This window comes from Piliocolobus tephrosceles, chromosome 14, assembly GCF_002776525.5.
Source record: "Piliocolobus tephrosceles isolate RC106 chromosome 14, ASM277652v3, whole genome shotgun sequence".
Taxonomy (NCBI): Eukaryota; Metazoa; Chordata; class Mammalia; order Primates; family Cercopithecidae; genus Piliocolobus; species Piliocolobus tephrosceles.
In genome coordinates this window covers 110,616,880-110,639,269 of record NC_045447.1, presented here as the reverse complement: position 1 = coordinate 110,639,269, position 22,390 = coordinate 110,616,880, and the positions used below count along the sequence as shown (strand labels likewise).

The window sequence follows — 22,390 nt, the reverse complement described above, 5'->3', positions numbered from 1 at the left end:
CAGTCACACCACCACCTGGAGTGCAGCAACCTCATTGTTCTTCATGCCAGCGAGTGGTTTCCAGAGCTCAAGGTTGGTTTCAGGGGTGAGAAATCTTTGGAAGCACACACCTTACTTTCTGTGTTGCATCTAGGCCATGGATGAATAAAGAACCACAGTTTCCAATGCAAAATTATTTAACCTTATCGTGTCCAGAATTTTTCCTTCTTGTGGGTTCTTGATCTCCCTGACTTCAAGAATGAAGCTGCGGACCCTCGCGGTGAGTGTTACAGCTTTTAAAGATGGTGTGTCCAGAGTTTCTTCCTTCAGATGTTCAGACGTGTCTGGAGTTTCTTCCTTACAGTGGGTTCGTGGTCTCGCTGACTTCAGGACTGAAGCTGCAGACCTTTGCCATGAGTGTTACAACTCATAAAAGTAGTGCAGACCCAAAGAGTGAGCAGCAGCAAGATGTATTGTGAAGAGCGAAAGAACAAAGCTTCCACAGCCTGGAAGGGGACCCAACCTGGTTGCCCCTGCTGGCGGGGGTGGCCAGCCTTTATTCCCTTGTTTGGCTCCGCCTACATCCTGCTGATTAGCCCATTTTACAGAGCCCTGATTGGTCCATTTTACAGAGTGCTGATTGGTCCATTTTTACAGAGTGCTGATTGGTGCGTTGACAATCCTTAGTTACACACAGAGCACTAACTGGTGCGTTTACAATCTTCTAGACAGAAAAGTTCTTCACACCCCCACTTGACCCAGGAAGTCCAGCTGGCTTCACCTCTCATTGTCAGATTTCTTTTTGTAACTTCACTCCATTTTACCAGTCTGATCTTGCATTAGATTCAATTTCAAGTATGGACCTTTGAATTCCACTGTCATACCAAATACTATTTAGACCATGAGTTTATCCTTCTGTTTTATTTTTCTGAGATAGTCTATATGCAATATTTGCAGAAAGTAAAAACCAAGTCCATAAAATACCTAAACTATGTTACTTTTTCAACGGTGACTGCAAACACGTTTCCTAAAAATGATACATCAAGGTCATACTGAGACAGCCAGGTGACAGGGGTCCCTGGAGAAACTCCAACCAGCCTGCCCACTGACTGAGGTGGAGCCTTAGGAAGTTCACAACATTTGCAGCAGAGAGGCACCTGGCCCCTCCTCTTCCTGTGAGGAACCTGGGATTTGAATGGCAGGCAGGAAGCACTCCAGCAGGGGCTCTGGTCTAGCAAGAGTCCCTTTTCTTCCTTTTTACCCAATAAAACCCATTCCCACTCACCATTCAAACTGTCTACAAGCCTGAATTTTCATGGCCATGGGATAAAGAACCCCGTCCTTAGCTGAACTAGGGAAAAGTTCTGCAACAATCCTATATTTGAAAGTTCCAAGTGTGGAGAATAGAGTTCGTGATTAACCTAAAGAGGAATTCTTGTGAGGGTGCAGATCAAAGAGAGGGATATTTTAAAAAGAAACTTATATACCAGTCCTTTATTATTTAGTAAATTATAACATGGAATAAAGGTATTACTTGAAGGCCACTCTCTCTTTTGGCAAGATCTTGTGATGACCTCCAATTGTGTTTATGCCATTTCAGCCACCATGGAAATGAGTGTCCGCTGACTGTATTAGTCCATTCTTACATCGCTATAAAGAATACCTGAGACTGAGTAATGGAGGCAATGAATAATTTATAAAGTAATTATAAAGAAGAGTTTCAACTGGCTCATCGTTCTACAGGCTGTACAGGAAGCATTGCAGCATCTGCTTGGCTTCTGGGGAGGCCTCAGGAGACTTACAACCATGGTGGAAGGTGAAGGGGGAGCACGTATGTCACGCAGCCAGAGAAGGAGCAAGAGAAACAATGGAGGTGCCACACACTTTTCAACAACTAGACCTCGCAAGAACTATCGTGAAGACAGTACTGGGGGATGGTGCTAAACCATTCATGAGAAACCACCCTCATGATACAATCACCTCCCACCAAGCCCAACTCACCCTCAACATTGGAGATTGCAATTCAACATGAGTTTTGGGTGGGGACACAGATCCAAACCATATCAGTGATAAACTTATATATTATGAACTCACTTCCGGATTGTGCAAAGGAGTAAAATTAACTGAGGCTGGGAAGAAGGATGCATATCCTTCTTGCATTCCTGAATGCATATATCTTTACAATGAATGGCAGTAAAAAAACAAATAGAAATTAAAGCAATTTTTAAGAAACTGAAAGTACTTTGTTAAATTCACTATTTATTCATAAAATCCTTGAATACATAAGATTTTTTTTCCCGCAACTGTGTCCATGTGTCCCTGAGTTTCAAAAACCTTCAAAGAAATGTTTTTTTAATGCCCCAAACAATGTTATCTCAAAATGCTCTTGGCTTTTAGTAACAAAATCCTGAACCAAACAGCTCAAATAGAAAAGGGAAGAAATTCGAGCATTTATGCCTGGGAAAGACTTGATCCAGGGTACACACAAGGTGAATATGACCTGTTTTCTCTTTCTCTTTTTCTCAGCTATGTTTTGTCGGGACTAACTCCATTTCCAGAGAGGCTCTGATCTCACAGTTCCACATGACCAAAAGCAACTTCAGGGATTATGTGCTACTTAATTCATGCTCATCGGGAAAAACACAACCCACTTTCCAATCTTGCAAACAAATGTTACAGCCCTAAATCTCATCAGCCTTGATGGGGCTCATCTTGACCAACCACTGTGGCCAGAGGAACAGAGAAGCAGTGTTGGTTAAGCCAGGTAGGACCCACTCCAGGAGCCACATAAGATACCTCTCACCCAGAATGAATCATGCACATCTGGGAAATTCAGGGTACTATTAAGAAGGTGGGAAAGGAGGGGAGATGGATACTGGAAAAACAATGAAGAAATATCCCCTATACAGGCAAATACAAAAATTCAATTATCAATTAATCTTTAAAAAAGTAACACCCAGAGGTTGTAGAAAGTCAAGCAAATAGAACACAGGTAGAAAAAAATATCAGTAATGTGTTTGTTACTTAAAAGTAATAAAAACAGTAGATGGAGCTGTAGAAGAGGAATCGCTAACATCCCAGCCTCGTCTCTGAACTTTACCTTGCCTTTGCTATTTTTCACTAACCACCTTATTTTCCCTTTTAAATTGCCATTCAAACTTGAACAATAATTATTTCCCTAGGTTTCCATATCTCAGCCAGGCTAGTAAGGGTATAAAACCATTCCAAGGAGAGGAAAGAAAATTTCTGCCAAGTACAAATCTGTGCATAGGTTTGGCATGTCTGGAGCTAGTGCAGCAAGATGCTAGCATCTGGAAAGATCAGGGAGTGGCCTTCATGGTATGTGGGTGCAAAAATGGAAAATGGAAAGATATTAGGGTTGAGAAAAGGTGAAGAGAAGCTGCATATACCAAGGTAGCATGTGGATTTTATCAAAATTTATGACTGGTTAATAAAGTTGGGGTGTGTACTCCAAATAGTGCACAAGATAGTCCACTGAGATGTGAAAACAACATTAGAATGTTTATATGTAAGAAGAAATCAAGCTTTATTAATATTTCACAAATGTACGTGCACTACAACCTTAGCCAGTCTAGATGATGGATGGTCATGTGTCACAAGTAGTCCAAGTGGGATCCTGAGGGAAGGGTGGGGATTCCACCTCACAGAGGGCTGGCAGGAGCCCCTCCAGTTCCCACTTCCTCTCAGGATATGCATTATGGTTTCCATGTGACCAGTAAGGAAGGTCTGCTGATTATGCTATCTAACTTAAGGAACCATCAGATGGACACCTGGCTTCAAAGGATCCCTGCAAAGAAGTCAGAGATTAAAAACACTACTATGAATGCAACCTAAGAAAACTGGGAAATGGTAGCACAGATACTTCTGCAAGCTAATCATCAGCCTCATTAAAAGGTTATGCTAATTAAATGTTGGCAAAAATGTTTCAAAGTTATCAGGAAGATTATCTGAAACAATAAATTTGTACAACTTGTCATTCATTTATTCGTATCATATATTCATTAATTCATTTAAAAATTTAGACTGTGCCAGGTACTGTTCAATTTGCTAATAACAGTACACAAAACTGAGAAAAACCAATTTTGCCTTAGAGGATAGTGGCCATTGAGATTCTCACCAAATTGACTAATTACAATGCCAATCAAAATGCCAACAAGTTATTTTGTGTTTTAGTGAAACCTGACACACACATTCTAAAATTTATGTAACAGTTAATGCTAAGTTCCAATATTAGCCAAGGCTGTCTTGATGAAGAACAAGATGGAAGAACTTCCTCCTGGAGAGCAAGATACTTAGAAGGCCACATTAATGACAACAGTGTGGAACTGGCATAAAGATAGTATATTTGTCAGAGCTCTCCAGAGAAACTGAACCAATGAGATAGACACACACAATCACAGGTATTTATGATAAGGAATCAGCTAACACCATTACAGTAGCCAGCAAGTCAGAGACCCAAGAGAGCCGATGCCCGGATAACCAGGAGAGTCACTGGTATAGTTTCAGTCAGAAGGCCAGCAGGCTTTGGACCCAGGAAGAGGTGATGCTTCAGTCTGAGTGTGAAAGCAGGAAAAGGACAATGTCTCCGTTTAAAAGCTTTCAGGCAGGAGGACTTCTCTCTTCCTCAGGGGAATGTCAGCCTTCTTGTTCTAGTCAGACCTGTCACTGAGATAGGGCCCACCCATCTTGGGATGAGCAATCTGCTTTACTCAGTCAACCAATTTAAATGCTAATCTCACCCCAAGACACCCTCACATAAACACACAGAGTAATGTCATCAGGACCTTGTGTCCAGTCAAGTTGATACTAAGATTAATACCAAAGATAAACAACAAAAACAACGGAGAGATTCAGGATCACCCCTGTGCACCCAAGGCACCTGATGCATGACGAAGGTAGCACCACAGATCACTGGGAAATGATTTTCAATAACGGTGCCAGCCAATGGGATATCAATGTGCAAACGAGACAAAAGCGGACTACTTACTTACTACCTTACACCATACCATAAAAGTTACAGGTGGATCACAGACTTACATGGGAAAAGCAAACCAACATGCTCTTAGAAGATAATATGGAAGAACTTTATGACCTTGGAGTGCAGAAAAATTTATTAAATAAGGCACAAAGTGGCCGGGCGTGGTGGCTCACACCTGTAATCCCAACACTTTCGGAGACTGAGGTGGGCTGATCACCTGAGGTGGGGAGTTTGAGACCAGCCTGACCAACATGGAGAAACCCCATCTCTACTAAAAATACAAAATTACCTGGGCGTGGTGGCGCATGCCTGTAATCCCAGCCACTTGGGAGGCTGAGGCAGAAGAATCGCTTGAACCCAGGAGGCAGAGGTTGCAGCGAGCCGAGACTGCACCATTGCACTCCAGCCTGGGCAACAAGAGCGAAATCCGTCTCAAAAAAGAAAAAGCAACAAGGGGCACATAGCGGGCAGGGGTATCCAGAAGCAGTCAATGTTCTGTTCTCTTTCCTCGGGTGGTGATTACAAGGATCTTTCACAACTTGTTAAGCTTGGCATTTGTGTTTTGTGTAAGTCTGTTAGATCTTTAAATTTAAGTTTTTTTTTTCTTTAAAAGAAGAAACTAGAGGACAGAAGCTATCTGGATATTGCTTAGTACTTCATTTCAAAAGGGAATACAGATAGAATACACCACCTTCGATCTCTGTTCCTGGCACCCTGGTGTGTGTGTGTGTGTGTGTGTGTGTGTGTGTGTGTGTGTTTCATCAGAATAAAAAATAATAGTGGCATGGTTTTGCCAGAGAAGACAGGCATCCTCCCACATTTGGCCGGCCCTGGAAACCGTCCCCATCTATTGTAGCATCTGAGAACAGACTGTCTTTCTAGGTCCAGTGCTGTATCCTCAGCCTCTATAGTAGTGCCTGGCAAACAGCAAGTGCTCAAAAAGTATCTGTTCAGTGGATTCACCAGTAAAACTACGTTTTTCAAGAGCACGTATTCCCAAAATACATGAAAGAGTCCCAGAACTTCGTCTCTGAACTGTAAGAAGAGCTGTTCAGGCAGTGCTCTATGACGGCACATTCAAGGTTGTCAGTAAAACTCCAAAACATTTTATTAATGTGTTTCCAATATAACACATGCTAACATGTCAAGTGTCAAACAGACCATTTTTTTCTCTGTGCTGAAAATACAACTCAGTCTGCCATTTTCAAGTTTATTAATTAATTTGAATGTTTACTGAATTTTGTAATTTACTGTAGAAATTATTAGTTTTCGATTTAGGGTACTTCAATCATACTTGTAATGCTCCAACAACACAGAATGACCCAAGATTTTATTACCACAATTAGAACATCCTAGCACATGGCAGGCCCTAATAAATACTTGCTGAATGAATTAGCAAACATTAAAATATGGCTGTTTTATAATGTTCACAAGGATACTGCATGACAAGGTACACATCTTTCATGTGTACCATGTCACTCTAAAACCTCCATGAAGAAAATATCACCTCCAAGCTAAAATCAAGTACACCCGAGATGTGAACTGATTTATAAACCAACCTACAGACTACCTTCTATCTTGCTGCATTTATGGCCAACGTGAGATTATGTAGGTACTGACTGATGATGGGCAATGTAATTAGCTTTAGAGTTAAGAGTTGAATAATTAATATGTTAACAATAAATTGTTAAGAGTTGATCATTAATATGTTCTTAGACATCGTTTTATCGGTTCATGTTGTTTAGTTCAGGCTTGCTTGGTAACTAAGGAGGGAAACCGTTTTCCCAGCCTCCCATATCCTCACCCCCCTACCCGCACATTCATCTCAATGTAAAGCATGTTCAGGACTTGCTCAATTCAGCCCACCCCACCCCAGTCTGGCTATCACCTCCTTCACTGCCCAAGTCCTCCCTCCTTTACCGCCAAGTTTCTTGACAGAGTGAAGTGTATCATCTCTGCTTCCTCACCTCCCCGTCATTTCTCAATCTGGAGCAATCTGGCTATCCCCCTCCACCTCTCACCAAACCTCTCCTCACCGAGTCTTTGCTGACAGTGGCTGAATCCAAGCAGCATTTCTCCACCCTTCTGCCTTATGCTCCACAGCCACCCTGTCCAACACAGTGGCCACCTGCCACCTGTGACTGCAGAGCACTGCAGTGCAGTGAGCACCGGGGAGTAAATGAACTTTTTATTTAATTTTAATTCAATTTTAATTTAAACACCGATACTTGGTTCGGTTATAAAATTCCTTGGAACAACTTGGGTATGTGAATCTACTTTTTCAACCCTATATTTTATAAAATCTAAATACAGATCAAGAATTTGAAAAGAAAATTTAATGTCTGAACGAAGATACAACACGTAGATGTAAGTGTTAGTGTAACATACACAATGGATTTCAAAGATATATCATGAGAAAGATTATAATCTCATTAGTAATTTTAATACTGATTACATGTTGAAACGATGGTATTTGGGATATACTGAATTAGGTAAAATATCTTCTTAAAATTAATTTTAACTATTTATTTTTATGTTTCTTAAAGCAGCCCCTGGAAAGTTTACCATTATCTATGCAGCATGTATTTTATTCCTACTAGACGGCGCTGCTCTATGGCATTAGATATGAATGCGCACTAGTTCTCCATTGCTTCTCTCCTTCTACTTCTTGGACCCCTCCTTGTATTCTGCAGCATCAATCACTCTTCCACTTCCCCTTAAGGTCAGTGTCTCCCAAGGCTCTCTCCAGTTCTCCTGGGGCCCTGTCCCAGCACCCACCTCACCTAAGGCTTCCACTATTCCCACAGGTGGCTGACTTTCAACCCTCTGCCAGCAAATCAGCTTGCTCCCCTGAGAATGGGATATTCACCTGCTCTCTGGACATTTCCAGCTATGCCTAAGTGTATCGACATTTAATCTGCCATTATACCTGCTGGGTATTCACCTTATTAATATTTTATAAATCAGGCCCCCTCCTCCATTTCTTTGAGGTCCTCTCAATTTCTCAACTTATCAGTACAATAGCTTCCAATGTCTATCCTTGGCCTCTTCTCAACCAACTTCCTTTTGCTGTTAGTCTCTAAAACTCACACTGGTGACCTGATTTCTCTGACTTTTTTTTTTTTTCTTTTTGAGACAGAGTCTTGCTCCGTCACCCAGGCTAGAGTGCAGTGGCAGGGTATCAGCTCACTGCAACCTCTGCCTCCCAGGTTCAAGCGATTCTCCTGCCTCAGCCTCCCTAGTAGCTGGGACTACAGGCGCCCACTACCACGCCTGGCTAATTTTTTGTATTTTTAGTAGAGACAAGGTTTCACCATGTTAGCCAGGATGGTTTTGATCTCCTGACGTCATGTTTTGCCCACCTTGGCCTCCCAAAGTGCTGGGATTACAGGCGTGAGCCACCGCGCCCAGCCATGATCTCTCTGTTTAAATACTCTGGTGGCTGCCCCACTGCCATCAAGATAAAAACCTTCTATAGCCACATGCAAGGACTGTACTTGCCAGTCTCTCTGGCTTCGTGCTTCATCACCAACTCCACAAAACCCCAAATTCCAGGCACACCTAAGCACTTGCAGTCCCCTGAATATGTTTGCTTTCTCACCACCATACTTTGCATAGTCTACTTATGCTGACAGGAATATTCTCCCTAACTATATCCTTGCTCTCCTAGCTGTCCTTCAGAATTCAATTAACACGTCACCTGCCCCAGGAAATGTCTCCAAACCCCCACGTCAAAGTAAGTGTCCCCCTCTACATCACCATCATACCTAAACACAGCTCTAGTCATAACCCAACCATGCTACCTGGAGTGACCTGGTTACCAGTCTGGGAATTCCCTGAAGGCACAGATTAAGTGTTTTAACTCCCTGAACTATACTTAATAAGTACCTACTAATAAGTAGATAAAGTATTAAACAAAGAAAACACAGAATAAAATGTAAGGCTAGAAATTTTTAAATAGGCTAATAAAGTCATGAGTTAAATGAAGAAAGTTAACCCAGTCACACTAAAAACACTTCATTAGATGGCCTACTTCAGGACTCAATGAGCTATCTAATGCAAAATTATATGCTAAATAATATGCTAAATATGCATTAAAATATCAAATACTCAATAAAAGCAACAATTAAAACAATTAAGGACTAAATATGTTATTTTGTTTCTTAGGCCTTGTTACTCATTCTTTCTTCCCTAATTCTATTTATCCGTTCCTTTCTTCAGTTCCTTACATTAATTTTTCTTCCAATTAAAGTTTGTATTCTTTCCTTCCATTGCCCAATCCCTCTGACTCCCTTCTATTCTTTCAAACAGAAAAATATAAATACAGTCTTCATCATCTCTGTTAGCAATTTTGTCTAAAACAAAGAAATCGTAAAAAGCAGTGAATGTAACGATCTCACCAGTCAGACTGACAGACAAAACCATACGCATTCATCTGTTTGGACGATTTCATAATGCTAAGCAGCTAATCTGAACCACATGCATACTAAGTGGAATCTGACCGGCACCAGCAAGTCCTGGGGTTGCTGCAGAAGGCAGTGTGGGGAACAGAAGAGAACAGCCAATGCGCTGCTGTTGACTGCAGCTGCAGCCCAGCTTCACCACAGCGCCACCTGACGCCTGCCCTTCGGGAGAAAGCAGAAGCAGACAGGGAAATCTAGGAAGCTGTCAGCTATCTGGACTAGCACAGTAGGTAGCCAACTGCAAAGCGTGAGCAGCAGAGGCCACGCAGCACCAAGATCTAGTGTGTGCACACGCTGGCCCAGGCGCCAACTTCGGGACACAAAATAAAGAGTGCTGCTCCCGCCGCACTGCTGAATTTTCATTTTACTACAGAACAGATTTTGAGAGAGGCAGGGAAGCACATGGAAAGGAATCTAAACCAGGTTGGTAGGAAAAAACAATTTTTTGAAGGATAGCAATTGTTAAGAGTGAAACGGAATACATTAATCACCTGAAAGAAGCTTTTCAAAACCACTCAACATTAGGTCTTCACCCTAAAGAAATAATTCTTTTGGAATTATTTGGAATAATCTTTTGGAATTCCCAGTCAAGCAAAATTGAAATCTCTTGAAAAAGCAAGATAATGTAACAGTGAAAGGTATGTTTGAAAAAGTTTCTAAAACATCATAGAACTGGATCCCCCCCAACAATTTTTTAAGCAGCACTTTTAAATAATCAATTTAATTCAAAGAAGTGCTGAGCAAGATTTACTCTCTTACCTGTATCCAGGAGTTAAGTTTTGATTGTCTAGAATTCTGTGGTTCTTTGTTAATTAGACAACATAAGCACCATATTAGAATTTTTTGGCTTTCATCTACAAAAAGAAAAAATGAGTAAGTTTTATCAAGCAGAAAAAATAATCAATATAAAAATATTTTAAACATTATATTTAGGAAAATCTCAAACTACTAAGTTCACAGTACAAGTATCCCTGAATGTAACATTTGCTTTCTCAGCACCATACTTTGCACATTCTCTTTCTGCTGACAGGAATATTTTCCCTCACTCTATCTTCGCTCTCCTAGCTGTCCTTTAGAATTCCCTAAGCTTAACTTTGTGGAGTTTTTTCCTTCTTGTGGCCTTGGGATCACTTAACTCTTGTGTGGTCAATTTCCTTTCTGTAACAGTAGCAATTTTTAAAGCCAAATGAGAAGGATGGAAAGAACTCAGAGAACTGGGCTTTCCTCATGATCAGGTTTTCACATTTCCAGCGGTTAGTAATTTCAACCTTTCTAAGGCAACTTAATGGTTACAGGCAGTGAGTAGCCAATATTTCTGATTTAATCTTTTAATTTTCTAATTTGCCAAAATATCTTCACTTGTTAAAAATAAATTTAATAAAAAGGATTGTTTTAAAAAATATTTTTAGTACCAAGTGCTTTGGATAAAAATAGAAGTCTCTTACATGCTCCTTCACTCTAAAATGTAAATTCTTTAAAATACAAAACTTTACCAAACATGCAATAAAAATCTGAACTTTGAAATCTTACATTCTGCAGAAACATCCACTTGATGAACCACTTTCTTTTTCCTCTTGTGGTGACTGAGTCTATTCCAGCTGAAGATTGTATAACACAATTAAGAAACAAAAATGAGGCCTAGAAACTGAAGATGTCAGTACCCGAGCTAGGGCAAAGCAACTTCAGACTTTACAAGGCCATGGAGGTGAAGCCAAGACACCCGGTGCCCAGAATCAGTCCTCTCTACCGCCTCATCTTCTGTAATCTAATAAACCCAAGCTTTCTCTTTTTATTGAGACACGGTCTCGCTCTGTCACCCAGGCTGGAGTGCAGTGGCATGATCTCAGCTCAGTGAAACATCCACTTCCCAGCCTCAAGCCATTCTCTCACCTCAGCCTCCTGAGTAGCTGGGACCACAGGTGCGTGCCACACACCCGGCTAATTTTTGTATTTTTTGTAGAGAAGGGATCTCACCATGTTGCCCAGGCTGGTCTCCAACTCCTGAGTCTCCTGCCATGGCCTCCCAAAGTGCTGGGATTACAGGCATGAGCCACCGTGCCTGGCCAAAACCCAGCATTTCTAAGGACTTCATTAACAAAGAAATAAGAACAATACCAACTCTAGCAAGCGACTTCTTTATTTTTATCCACAAACTAAAGATTGCTAACAGTAATTTTTAAACCCATTTTTTCCCGTGAACATACATAGCTTAAGCTTTTCCAATAACTAACATCTCTGAAAAAACTTTATCAGGGGTTATTCTGAGGCCATTTTTTTCCCCTAGTTTTTATGAGTTCAAATAAAGTATTATAAAGCACTGGCTTGCCTGAGATCAGTTCAAGAGTCGTATAATTTAACCACTAAAGATCCTAAGATTCTTCAGGCTGAACCAATGCCACTAACTAAAAATGTGACTGTTACGCTTCCCACAGTTTAAATATTAGAAGAGATTCTACCTAGCTTCACGTAGCAAGTGTGACAGATGCACCCAGTGACATCCTTACACATGCAGCAGGCTGTTAAAAAGAATGTAATCTGATGGGGATCGTTTCCAAACACCACTCACCACCAAAAAAAAAAAAAAAAAGGAAAAAAAGGAAATGTCAGTTTATGAAGCTTAAATCTAAAAGAATACCCAAAACTGGGAGTTTCCCCAGGTGTGGAGCGATTACACAAACTTAGTTCAAACAGTATATTATTTTTTATTTTTCTCCCAAAAAATAAAAAAAGAGAAGGAGCCAGAGAAACTTCCACCCAACCTCTAGGGGGTGACTTTCCGTGCCCAGAGTCAATGCACTGAAATGCACTGCTAATGAGCTTACGGCTTGCTCTGCTTAGGCAATTTACGAACATGAGCCACAGACTGCTATTCATGAGTGCCAGCAGCACTCCCTCCAGGGGCTGGCATCTGTCAGACTCTACCCTGGAGGCCTGGAACTCAGGCTGGAGCATCCCACAAGGCATGTTAAGTGAGATGGGAAACTGCCTGGGATTCACTGCAGGGACAGTCGCTGACAGTCCGTCTTAGTGTAAATCTGGATTCTAAAAATGAGTGGAAAGGAAAGGAAGATAACAACATACACTTGCCACCTTATATTTTACTTTTTGATATCTGGAATTGAAATTCCACATAAAAGCTAAAGCAATTCTTTAAATTTTAATTCTATGAAGTATGAAGGCAGCAAATGTTTAAGACAATAAATATTCATTGTTTTAAGCTGCTAAGTTTAGCAGAAATTTGTTATACAGAAATAGAGAGCGAATAGTGAAGAAGAGAAGTAACAGCTGTCATGCTTAATCATGAGGGCAGAGTTAGAAGCAATGGACCAGAATTTCAGAAGGTGAAGGCAGTATTTTTACGCTGAGGATATCACCGAATAAAAAGGTATTCTCTAACTTTCCATTATTATCAATTTCTTCTCTTCTCTTTTCAGTATCTTTTCATTTCCAAATCATCCCTCCTTCCTTATTACCCTTTTCTGATCTTGTTCTCCATGAACACTATGTATTACTTACTTTTTTCCATGATGAAAACAGTTTGCTTTTACTGTAATTAAAAAGCAATCTTGGGCTGGGCATGGTGACTCACGCCTGTAATCCCAGCACTTTGGGAGGCCGAGGTGGGCAGATCACGAGGTCAGGAGATCGAGACCATCCTGGCTAACATCGTGAAACCCTGTCTCTACTAAAAACACACACACAAATTAGCTGGGCGCGGTGGCGGGCGCCTGTAGTCCCAGCTACTTGGGAGGCTGAGGCAGGAGAATGGCGTGAACCTGGGAGGCAGAGCTTGCAGTGAGCCGAGATCACACCCTGCACTCCAGCCTGGGCAACAGGGCGAGACTCCATCTCAAAAAAAAAAAAAAAGAAGAGCAATTTTGATATTATAAAACCATAAGAAAAGATCCCTTCCAGGAAGAAAGTGCCCAACCAGTGAAACAACAGGGACAACACATGCAACATCTGACTGCTCACGGGGTTTCGTGCTGTTCAGCCACCTCTGTGAGCTCAGAGCCAGGGCACACCTCAATAGGAAACTGAAATTTAAGAGCAGTTCAAAAGGTAACACGAGCGCTGAGACAGAAAGGGATGGAGAATTTGTTTCTGGTTGTCGGAGGGGCCAAGGTAATGCAGGTAAGGTGCTAAGGAAAGATCACAGATGCGAGTTCAAGGACACCAGGGTACATCAGTCTGAACTCCTACTCTCACAAAGGAGAAATGTGAGACCCCACAAGTTCAGCTGCCCTGTCTCAGAGAATCACATCTTCAAGTCTGCCCCAGCAGAGTCTCTCCTGAGAAACCCTCCTTTCCTCTCAGCAACTGCTACTCCCATCAGAGAACCATTACATTGAGTCAGGCTGACCTGCTTAACTATCTCTTTTTCCCTGACTGGAAGCTCCCAGTGGGCAGAGACGGTGAGCCGCGTTTTCCTAAGGGCTGGCACACAAACAACAAAACACTTCATAGGCTGGGTGTGGTGTAATCCCAGCACTTTGGGAGGCTGAGGTGGGCGGATCATGAGGTCAGGAGATCGAGACCATCCTGGCTAACATAGTGAAACACCGTCTCTACTAAAAATACAAAAAATTAGCTGGATGTGGTGGTGCATGCCTATAGTCCCAGCTACTCAGGAGGCTGAGGCAGGAGAATCCCTTGAACCCGGGAGGCGGAGGCTGCAGTGAGCCAAGACCACGGCACTGCACTCCAGCCTGGGCAACAGAGCAAGACTTCGTCTCCAAAATAATAATAATAATAATAATTGGTAAATGCGTGCTGAATGAATATGTATGTGCAAGTGAAGCTGGCTAGTGGGAATGCCAAGACTGGAACACTTCAATCACAAGATGTGATCCAATAGGGACAGAACGTTACAGCAAGGTGGACTTTAAAGTCACACGAGGAGTGGGGTTCTGGCTCTTCTTAGTGTTGTATTCTAGGGAAAGCAACTCACTGACTCTAATCCATAATTATGTACCCTGCAACACTGTCATCAAGAATTAGGTCCATTATGTAGTCCACAGAGAACAGTGCCCAACTCAAAGTGAGCAATGCCTCTCACACTACATCATAAACCTCCCCGTGTTTCTCACACTTCTGACTTGAGGACGTATTACATCCACCATGTACATTAAAAGGACGTAGAATTTCTTTCCTTCTAAAAAGCAGTTAATAAATCCATGAAGGCCCTAACAATGGGTACTGCTTTTAAACGAAGGTCATTCAACAATTTCTTTTCCTTTTTCCTGCCATCAATATTGGCCTAGATCAATGTTCTTCAAACTTTTGGTCAAGAAGCATCAAGGGGGCCGGGCGCGGTGGCTCAAGCCTGTAATCCCAGCACTTTGGGAGGCCGAGACGGGCGGATCACGAGGTCAGGAGATCGAGACCATCCTGGCTAACATGGTGAAACCTCGTCTCTACTAAAAAATGCAAAAAAACTAGCCGGGCGAGGTGGCGGGCACCTGTAGTCCCAGCTACTCGGGAGGCTGAGGCAGGAGAATGGTGTAAACCCAGGAGGCGGAGCTTGCGGTGAGCCGAGATCCGGCCACTGCTCTCCAGCCTGGGCGACAGAGCGAGACTCCGTCTCAAAAAAAAAAAAAGAAAAGAAAAGAAAAGAAGCATCAAGGGTTATGAAATCAGTATTGGGTCACGAATACCACTCACTATGAACAGCATAGTGAATATGGACTACACAGAATAATAACACAGTAGTCCCCCTTTATCAATGGGGGAAATGTTCTAAGACCCTCAGGGGATGTCTGAAACTGAGAACAGTACCAAACCTTAAATACAGTGTTTTTTTTCCTATACACACATACCTTGATAAAGTTTAACTTATAAACTAGGCACAGTAAGGGATTAACAAGGACAAAAATACAACAAATCAACTGAAACTACATAGTGTAATAGAAGTTATGTACTACACTGTACTGTTACAGTTGATTTCTCATATTGTTGTCCTTGCTAAACCCTTAGGCCAGGTGCGGTGGCTCACACCTGTAATCCCAACACTTTGGAAGGCCGAGGCAGGCGAATCGTCTGAGGTCAGGAGTTCAAGACCAGCCTGGCCAACATGGTGAAACCCCATCTCTATTAAAAACGCAAAAATCAGCTGGGTGTGGTGGCAGGCACCTGTAATCCCAGCTACTTGGGAGGCTGAAGCAGGAGAATTGCTTGAACCCAGGAGGCGAAGGTTGCAGTGAGCCGAGTGCCATTGCACTCCAGCCTGGGTGACAAGAGCTAAACTCTGTCTCAAGAAAAAAAAAAAAGTTACGTAAATGTGATCTCTCCATTTCTCTCAAAATATCTTATTGTACTATACTATAACTGAAACTGCAGAAAGTCAAAGGGGGGTGCTATTGTATGTATTCTTTTATGAGATGTGTTTCACTGTGTGTGTGTGTGCATATCCATATGCATATACACACATACACATATACATAATGAATTTCTGGTCAAAGATGTTTGAGAAACACTGACCTAACTGCAATAGATAAACCAAGGACAGGTAATGTGGCCCTGAGGGGCAAACACATTGCTGCCTCACTAGTTTTGCTATTTGAATCAAGAACGTGAAGAAGTTTAGGGGTTGGGGAAAGAGGTGTAAGTGGCAAGGAGGATGGACATACGAGGGTGGGGCAGAATGAGGGAGGCTGAGCGTGTGGGCGTCCATGCACGCCTGCTCACAGGGCTAAACACGCATGTTGTTCCTTTCCCACCTAGTTCACGTCTCTTCCAATGACTATGACAGCCTAGAAATGGGAAACTATAGGATTCTTTACAACATCAAAGGGGAATATTCATTTTATTTTGGGTTCTAATGTCATTACATTATGCAATTAGTCTTTGACTTTAAAAAATCTTAAAAGTAAATATTATATTAGCTAATAATACAGTCAATCTAAAGCAAACCTCAGCCATGCTCCTTGGGAGGCCCTAGGACGACAAAGAGAACTAAAACCACGGTTCCTGCTCTTGAGAGTCATGCTGTCTTCCAGGGCATCAGTGAAGTAAGTGTATTACAGGGAGATGCTGGAGGCCATGGAGACCCTCCCAGCAGCTCCTACCTCAGCACAGTAAGGCTATTTCAAAGGAGAATGAGTGTGAAAGGAATCCTGCCACAAAGTGCCTTCAGGCACTGTTAGTAACAGGACCCGGCTACCACCATGAGGTACAGCTGTGGAAGATGGCACAGGAAATGAGACTGGACAGCAGACAGGAGCTTGCGGAAGGAATACCTCCCTTAAGTGCCCCCACATTCATCTCCAGCTTGGATAAAACCAAAATGGCACCCTTAAATAAAGTCACAGCGGCAACGCCAAAGGCAAAGTCATGGCAGGACTCAGACTCTCAAGAATGACTTTACAACATGGAAACAGCGTGTGAGTTATGAAACCGTGAAGCAAAACTAACTCGGTATCATTAGTATAGCTATTTTATACTGAATTTAAAATGAAGTTGTGAAAGTGATTACCGGCAAAAATAGCTATTTAAATCATCTAGGAGTTGCTGTCCTCTAATACAAAGAGCTCTGTTTTCCTGAAGATCTACATGGTGTGTGCATGCGTGTGTGTGTGTGTATCTACACAAACCTACACACACACCTGGACAACAGTGTAATACAAAGAGCTCTATTTTCCTGAAGAGCTACATGGTGTGTGCATGCGTGTGTGTGTGTGTATCTACACAAACCTACAAAGAGCTCTATTTTCCTGAAGAGCTACATGGGTGTGCATGCGTGTGTGTGTGTGTATCTACACAAACCTACACACACACACCTGGACAACAGTGTAGGCGCCATCTTTGTAATGGAACAATGAATACATTTGATAAGTTGTTCCATAAAAAAAAAAAAATAGGAGAAAGGTTCATAATGTAAGCCTCTGGGAAACAATGCAAAGATTATATTTTGAGAGGACACGTTTTGGATTCTTACCGTATGCTAAAATAAAAGGATTCCAACAAGCTTTTGCCAACAGTTGATCAATTGTGGGGAATCTTTCAAAGACTGTATTAGAATCCTGTGAAAGAAAAATAAATTTTGGCCAGTAAAAGCATTATGCAACTCAGAAAGACTGAACTGACATTACAGGTTGAGGGAGCTTGAATGCTTCTTGTTTAGTATACCATTTTTAAAAGTAAGCAAAAAAGAATTAGAGAAGATCTTTAGGTAAGTAATTCAAATAAAGTTTAAAAAGCAACCAACCACCTTAGCAAAAAAGGATTAGAGAAGATCTTTAGGTAAGTAATTCAAATAAAGTTTAAAAAGCAACCAACCACCTTACTTCATCCTTAAACGAGGTCACCAAACTAAGATGTATGACACAGGTAAAATCAATTGTGTTGCAAAATTAATTCTACTCATACTTAATAGTCAATAAAGGCTTCTTTATTTAAAAATAACAAAGACTGCTTAAGAATTGAAAACACATTATTGGTGATTAATAACTATATAATCTCATATCTTTATCCTGGTTTTTCATTCTAACATAAGAGAGGTTACGAACTCAACTCCAGTAAGACTATTTCAAAGAAGAAAGTTTAAAGGGACGAGACTCTGGAACTTGTAAAAAGAAATAAAAGCAGCCAAAGCATAAATGCATATATCTCTGTTTATTACTATTTTGATTACTGTATGGCAAATGACATCATACTTAGGCTGTAACAATCTAAACCCTGAAACAGAAAAAGGATCAACCAAATAGATTTAAAAACACACATGCATGCTATTGTGCAACTGGACCTTTTCCCACTTGTTACCTTTCACAAAAGCTCAGAAATAAAAGCAAACTAGGATAAGGTGCAAGCAAGCTGACACGACGGGCACTTTCTGCTCCTGCGGCAAAACGTCTCACACGTGTCCCAGCATCAAGGCTGGTCCCAGACGTTTTGGGACCACATAAAGGTCAAGTTCCGTATGTCTCATTAAAAAAATTTTTAAAAATTAGCATTGGTTGTTCACACAGACTGTATCTTTCCTTATAGTTTCTAAAGACGTATGAACTCATACTACCAATACAAATTATTCTTCAAATTTCCTACTTACTCTTTGATTCCAGGAAGAAAAGCTTAATACAAGAACACTTTGTTAAGTGACAATTTTGCTTTTCATTTTAAAATTAAATACAAAATACTAGCTCATAATATATAAACATGTGCTAAATCATAAAAATATCTATCATAATAAAACGACATCAAAATGAAAATATAGTAAATTTTGAAAATAATAAATTATATAATAGTAAAGATACTCAAAATCTTAATATTTATAAAAAGTATTACATTTATAAGAAGAAATCGTAATATTTATCATCTCTTAGGACAGCCCACTTGAGAAGAGGGTTGAGGAAAGGTTAAGCATGTAGCAGATTCTCCAAGATTCAAGGGACACGAAGGCCTTTAAAATAATCCCACTTACTACCTGACAACAAGCATGAAATTTTGATTATTTAAAAACAACTTGTTTGGTCAGGAAGACTCATGTGACAATACAGCTACTCAAGAAGAAATTATAATAATATAATACATCGGAGACTAGGAAACCAGCTCTTGAGTAATCTGTCTTCCTAATCCATTGGCACTTCACTCAACACCACAAGTCCTGACTCCGGGTGGCATTCTGTCTTGGTGAAATCTGGCAGAGTCCCTGAAGTCAGAAAATAATTTCATTATTTTGGTCCACTACTTACCATCTCTTTCAAGGCTTCATACATCTTCCTCAGGAACTCCTGGAACTGAGCCAGGTGAAGACAGGTGTCTTGCTGGGTTTCCAAAGTGGAAGCCTGACCCCATACAGAAAGCTTCTGCATCCAAAACTGATAATCACAAGAAAGATCTACTGAATCTTGAGCCATCTTGGAAAAAGGGAAAAGGTGAAGTCTCTTCACAGCAGCCTGTCCAGCACTGAAGGAAATGTTGGGCACACATTAAATCTGTAAGAAAGGGAACAAATGGAAGCATTTCTAAAAGGCTCTTTTATCAGAGCCTTCACGACTCACTGATGGGTGAACGGGGGATTACGAAGAACTAAAATAGCATGGCTTCTATGCTGGAGTCATCTTTGAACTGTTATCAAATGTGTCACCCAGCTGGAGCTCCAATTTTTACCATCTGAACTTTTAATCATGATACTATCATTAGGTTAGAAGTCATTATACCTCCACAGGCACAACATGCTAATCATGCACAAAAAGCACAGCTGATAATACTTTGTATCTTCTTTTTAAGATTGAGCTATTTTTAAATGTTCTGAATATGAAGTTGATTTGAGTATTTTAATGTAATAGGAAATCAAAAACATCCATGAGTGTTTAATAATACTCTGCGCCTAAGAAATCTTTTTGAAGTTCTTATGTTTTATATGAATTTCTGGCTTCTCATTTAGGTGTAAAAAATCTCTATGCATTACTGTCTAATGAATTTTTTTCCCCGTTTCTCTTCATTTCTTAGAAAAAAGTAAAATAATTAATTCCACATGCAACAATTTAAGCAATCTTTTCAGATTGCTTTATATGCTTGATCTCACTTCATTCACACGAAGAAGCCATATTTTAGTAAAGTAATAATAAATTCCACTTACTGAGGAGGTATACCAGTCCTAAGCGACAGTAGATAAAATCTCATAAGCCTGACTTCCTACCCCTGAAGGCCATGCTGAAAAGAACAATGAAGTTACACAGTGAGCCTCAGGTGGAGCTGGCTCCGCAGCTCCACGTGCCCCCCCCATCCCACACCCCTTCATCGCCTGTAGAAGCCAGAAGCAGGAAGCGCAGAGGAGGGAAAGCTGCCTCTCAACAGGTGCAGGCCTTCACAGGCTCTGACAGTCCCCAGGGCAGGCAGGATAGTCAGCAATCTAATTTCAAAAGACTGGTGGTAAATAAAGTGAGTTTAAATCCTCAACAGCCATAATTAACAGGTAAAATGCTCCCAATTAAATACCCAAAATATCAACAAAGGCGGTTCCCATTACTAAACAAGAAAACAAGAAGATATTTGAAACGACTGTACAATTTGGCTGCAGTGCAAAACATCTAGATTGGGAAAGTTTTAAAATACCTAAAAAATGTGCGGTTTTCATGTTCACTTAGGCAGCACACATACTAGAACGTTTACAGTTTTGAGAAGGATCATGTCAAAATGAAAAGAAAGTTTAATAATAGAGCGAATATATGCAATTGTCAAAATGGCACTTAGCCAGAAATCCAGGTAATGTCCGTGCCTCCTCATTGTCTTCCTCATCCAAGCCATCAACACCACCTGTCAAGTCTACCACCAAACTAAATGTGTGTGATCTGACTTGACTGCGTGCACTTCCTTCCGCCTCACCGCCGCCCCTCCGCCTCGCCCTGGAGTGCTGCGCACGTCTACTGCCAGGCTGGGCCCGCCCCTCTCCAACTCATTCTCCATGCAGTAGACAGAAAAAACTTCAGCAAATGTAAATGAGACCAGCACACTCCCCTGGGTAAAACCTCTCTTCACAGCTTCCTTGAAAAGAAATTTAAACTCCCCATAGATACTCCCAGCTGCTTGGAGTCTTGACCCTGCAAAACATGGCTCCAGCACCCTCTCCGACAGCCCTTGTTTCCTCTCCCCTGGTCACCACGGTCCAGCCCAGGCCTCTCATCTGCTTCATGCACACAACAAATCCTCCCAGGCCTTTCTGCTGATTCCGGATAATTATCCCGGGCTTTATTCGTTCCCTTAGTTACCACTTCCTCTACTGCTGTGTAAATTCCCTATCTTCCTAGAATGCAGCATATGCCTGGCAAACACTCAAAAAATACTGAATTAAGGAATGAATAATTCACTGGTATTCCTCACAGTACAGTTCTAAGTTAAATGCCACAGCAAAATGCTTCTCCAGATGAAGTAATTTTATTTTCGTGTTATTATTTTTCTAGACAAAATCTCACTCTATCTCCCAGGCTGGAGTGCAGTGGTGTGATGTTGGTTCACTGTAACCTCCACCTCCTGGGTTCAAGTGATTCTCCTGCCTCAGCCTCCCAAATAGCTGTGATTACAGGCACACACAACCACGCCCAACTAATTTTTGTATTTTTAGTAGAGATGGGGTTTCACCATATTGGCTAGGCTGGTCTCGACCTCCTGACCTCAAGTGATCCGCCTGCCTCAGCCTCCCAAAGTGCTGGGATTACAGGCATGAGCCACTCTGCCCAGCCAGTAATTTAATTTGTAAAAGGTAATTCCCCACCAAAAAAATTTTTATTTTTATGTTGCCTGTGTGAAATTTAATTAGTAATATCTCATTTTATAAATATAATAATAGTTTATACTTGGATACATTTATACGATGCTCTTGGCAGTATATTAAATGCTTTATTCATACTGATTTAATCATTAACAGCAATACTGTGAAATGGGTACTATTATCATCTCCATTTTACAGAGGCACCAAGAGATTACATAATTGCTTAAAGTAAGATTATGTAAAAAACTGAAAGGAAATAACTGCTAGTAAACAGCAGAACTATGATTGTGGAATATGAATCCAGGGTCTGGCTCTAAAGTTTGTGTCCTTAAAGAAATAAACTGAAGAGGCGGGGCATGGTGGCTCACGCCTGTAATCCCAGCACTTTGGGAGGTCGAGGTGGGTGGATCCCTGAGGTCAAGAGTTTTGAGACCAGCCTGGCCAACATGGTGAAACCCCGTCTCTACTGAAAATAACAAAAATTAGCTGTGGGTGGTGGCAGGAACCTGTAATCCCAGCCACTTGGGAGGCAGAGGCAGGAGAAACATCTGAACCCAGGAGGCGGCGGTGCAATGAGCCAAGATTGCACCATTGCACTCCAGCCTGGGAGACAGAATGAGACTGATAAAGAAAAATGAAAGAAAAAGAAAGAAAGAAAGGAAAGAAAGAAAGAAAGGAAAGAAAGAAAGAAAGAAAGAAAGAAAGAAAGAAAGAAAGAAAGAAAGAAAGAAAGAAAGAAAG

The 22,390-nt window shown here is 41.2% G+C and overlaps 1 protein-coding gene across 6 annotated transcripts in view; it reads right to left on the bottom strand.

Annotated features, from left to right (window-relative positions):
- Window positions 1–22,390, bottom strand: part of FANCC (FA complementation group C) — a 214,408-nt gene that overhangs the window by 130,574 nt on the left and 61,444 nt on the right. For 5 of the 6 annotated variants that reach the window (XM_023185263.2, XM_023185261.2, XM_023185262.1 and 2 more), the window contains 3 exons: window positions 19,131–19,373; window positions 17,378–17,462; window positions 10,201–10,295 (listed from right to left, as the gene is read on the bottom strand). In XM_023185263.2, coding sequence (XP_023041031.1) covers window positions 10,201–10,295; window positions 17,378–17,462; window positions 19,131–19,295 — 345 coding nt within the window. In that variant the 5' untranslated portion in view covers window positions 19,296–19,373. Of the gene's footprint in view, window positions 1–10,200; window positions 10,296–17,377; window positions 17,463–19,130; window positions 19,374–20,496; window positions 20,617–22,390 lie in introns of those variants that run through there. The other variant, XM_023185260.1, reaches the window with a different exon arrangement.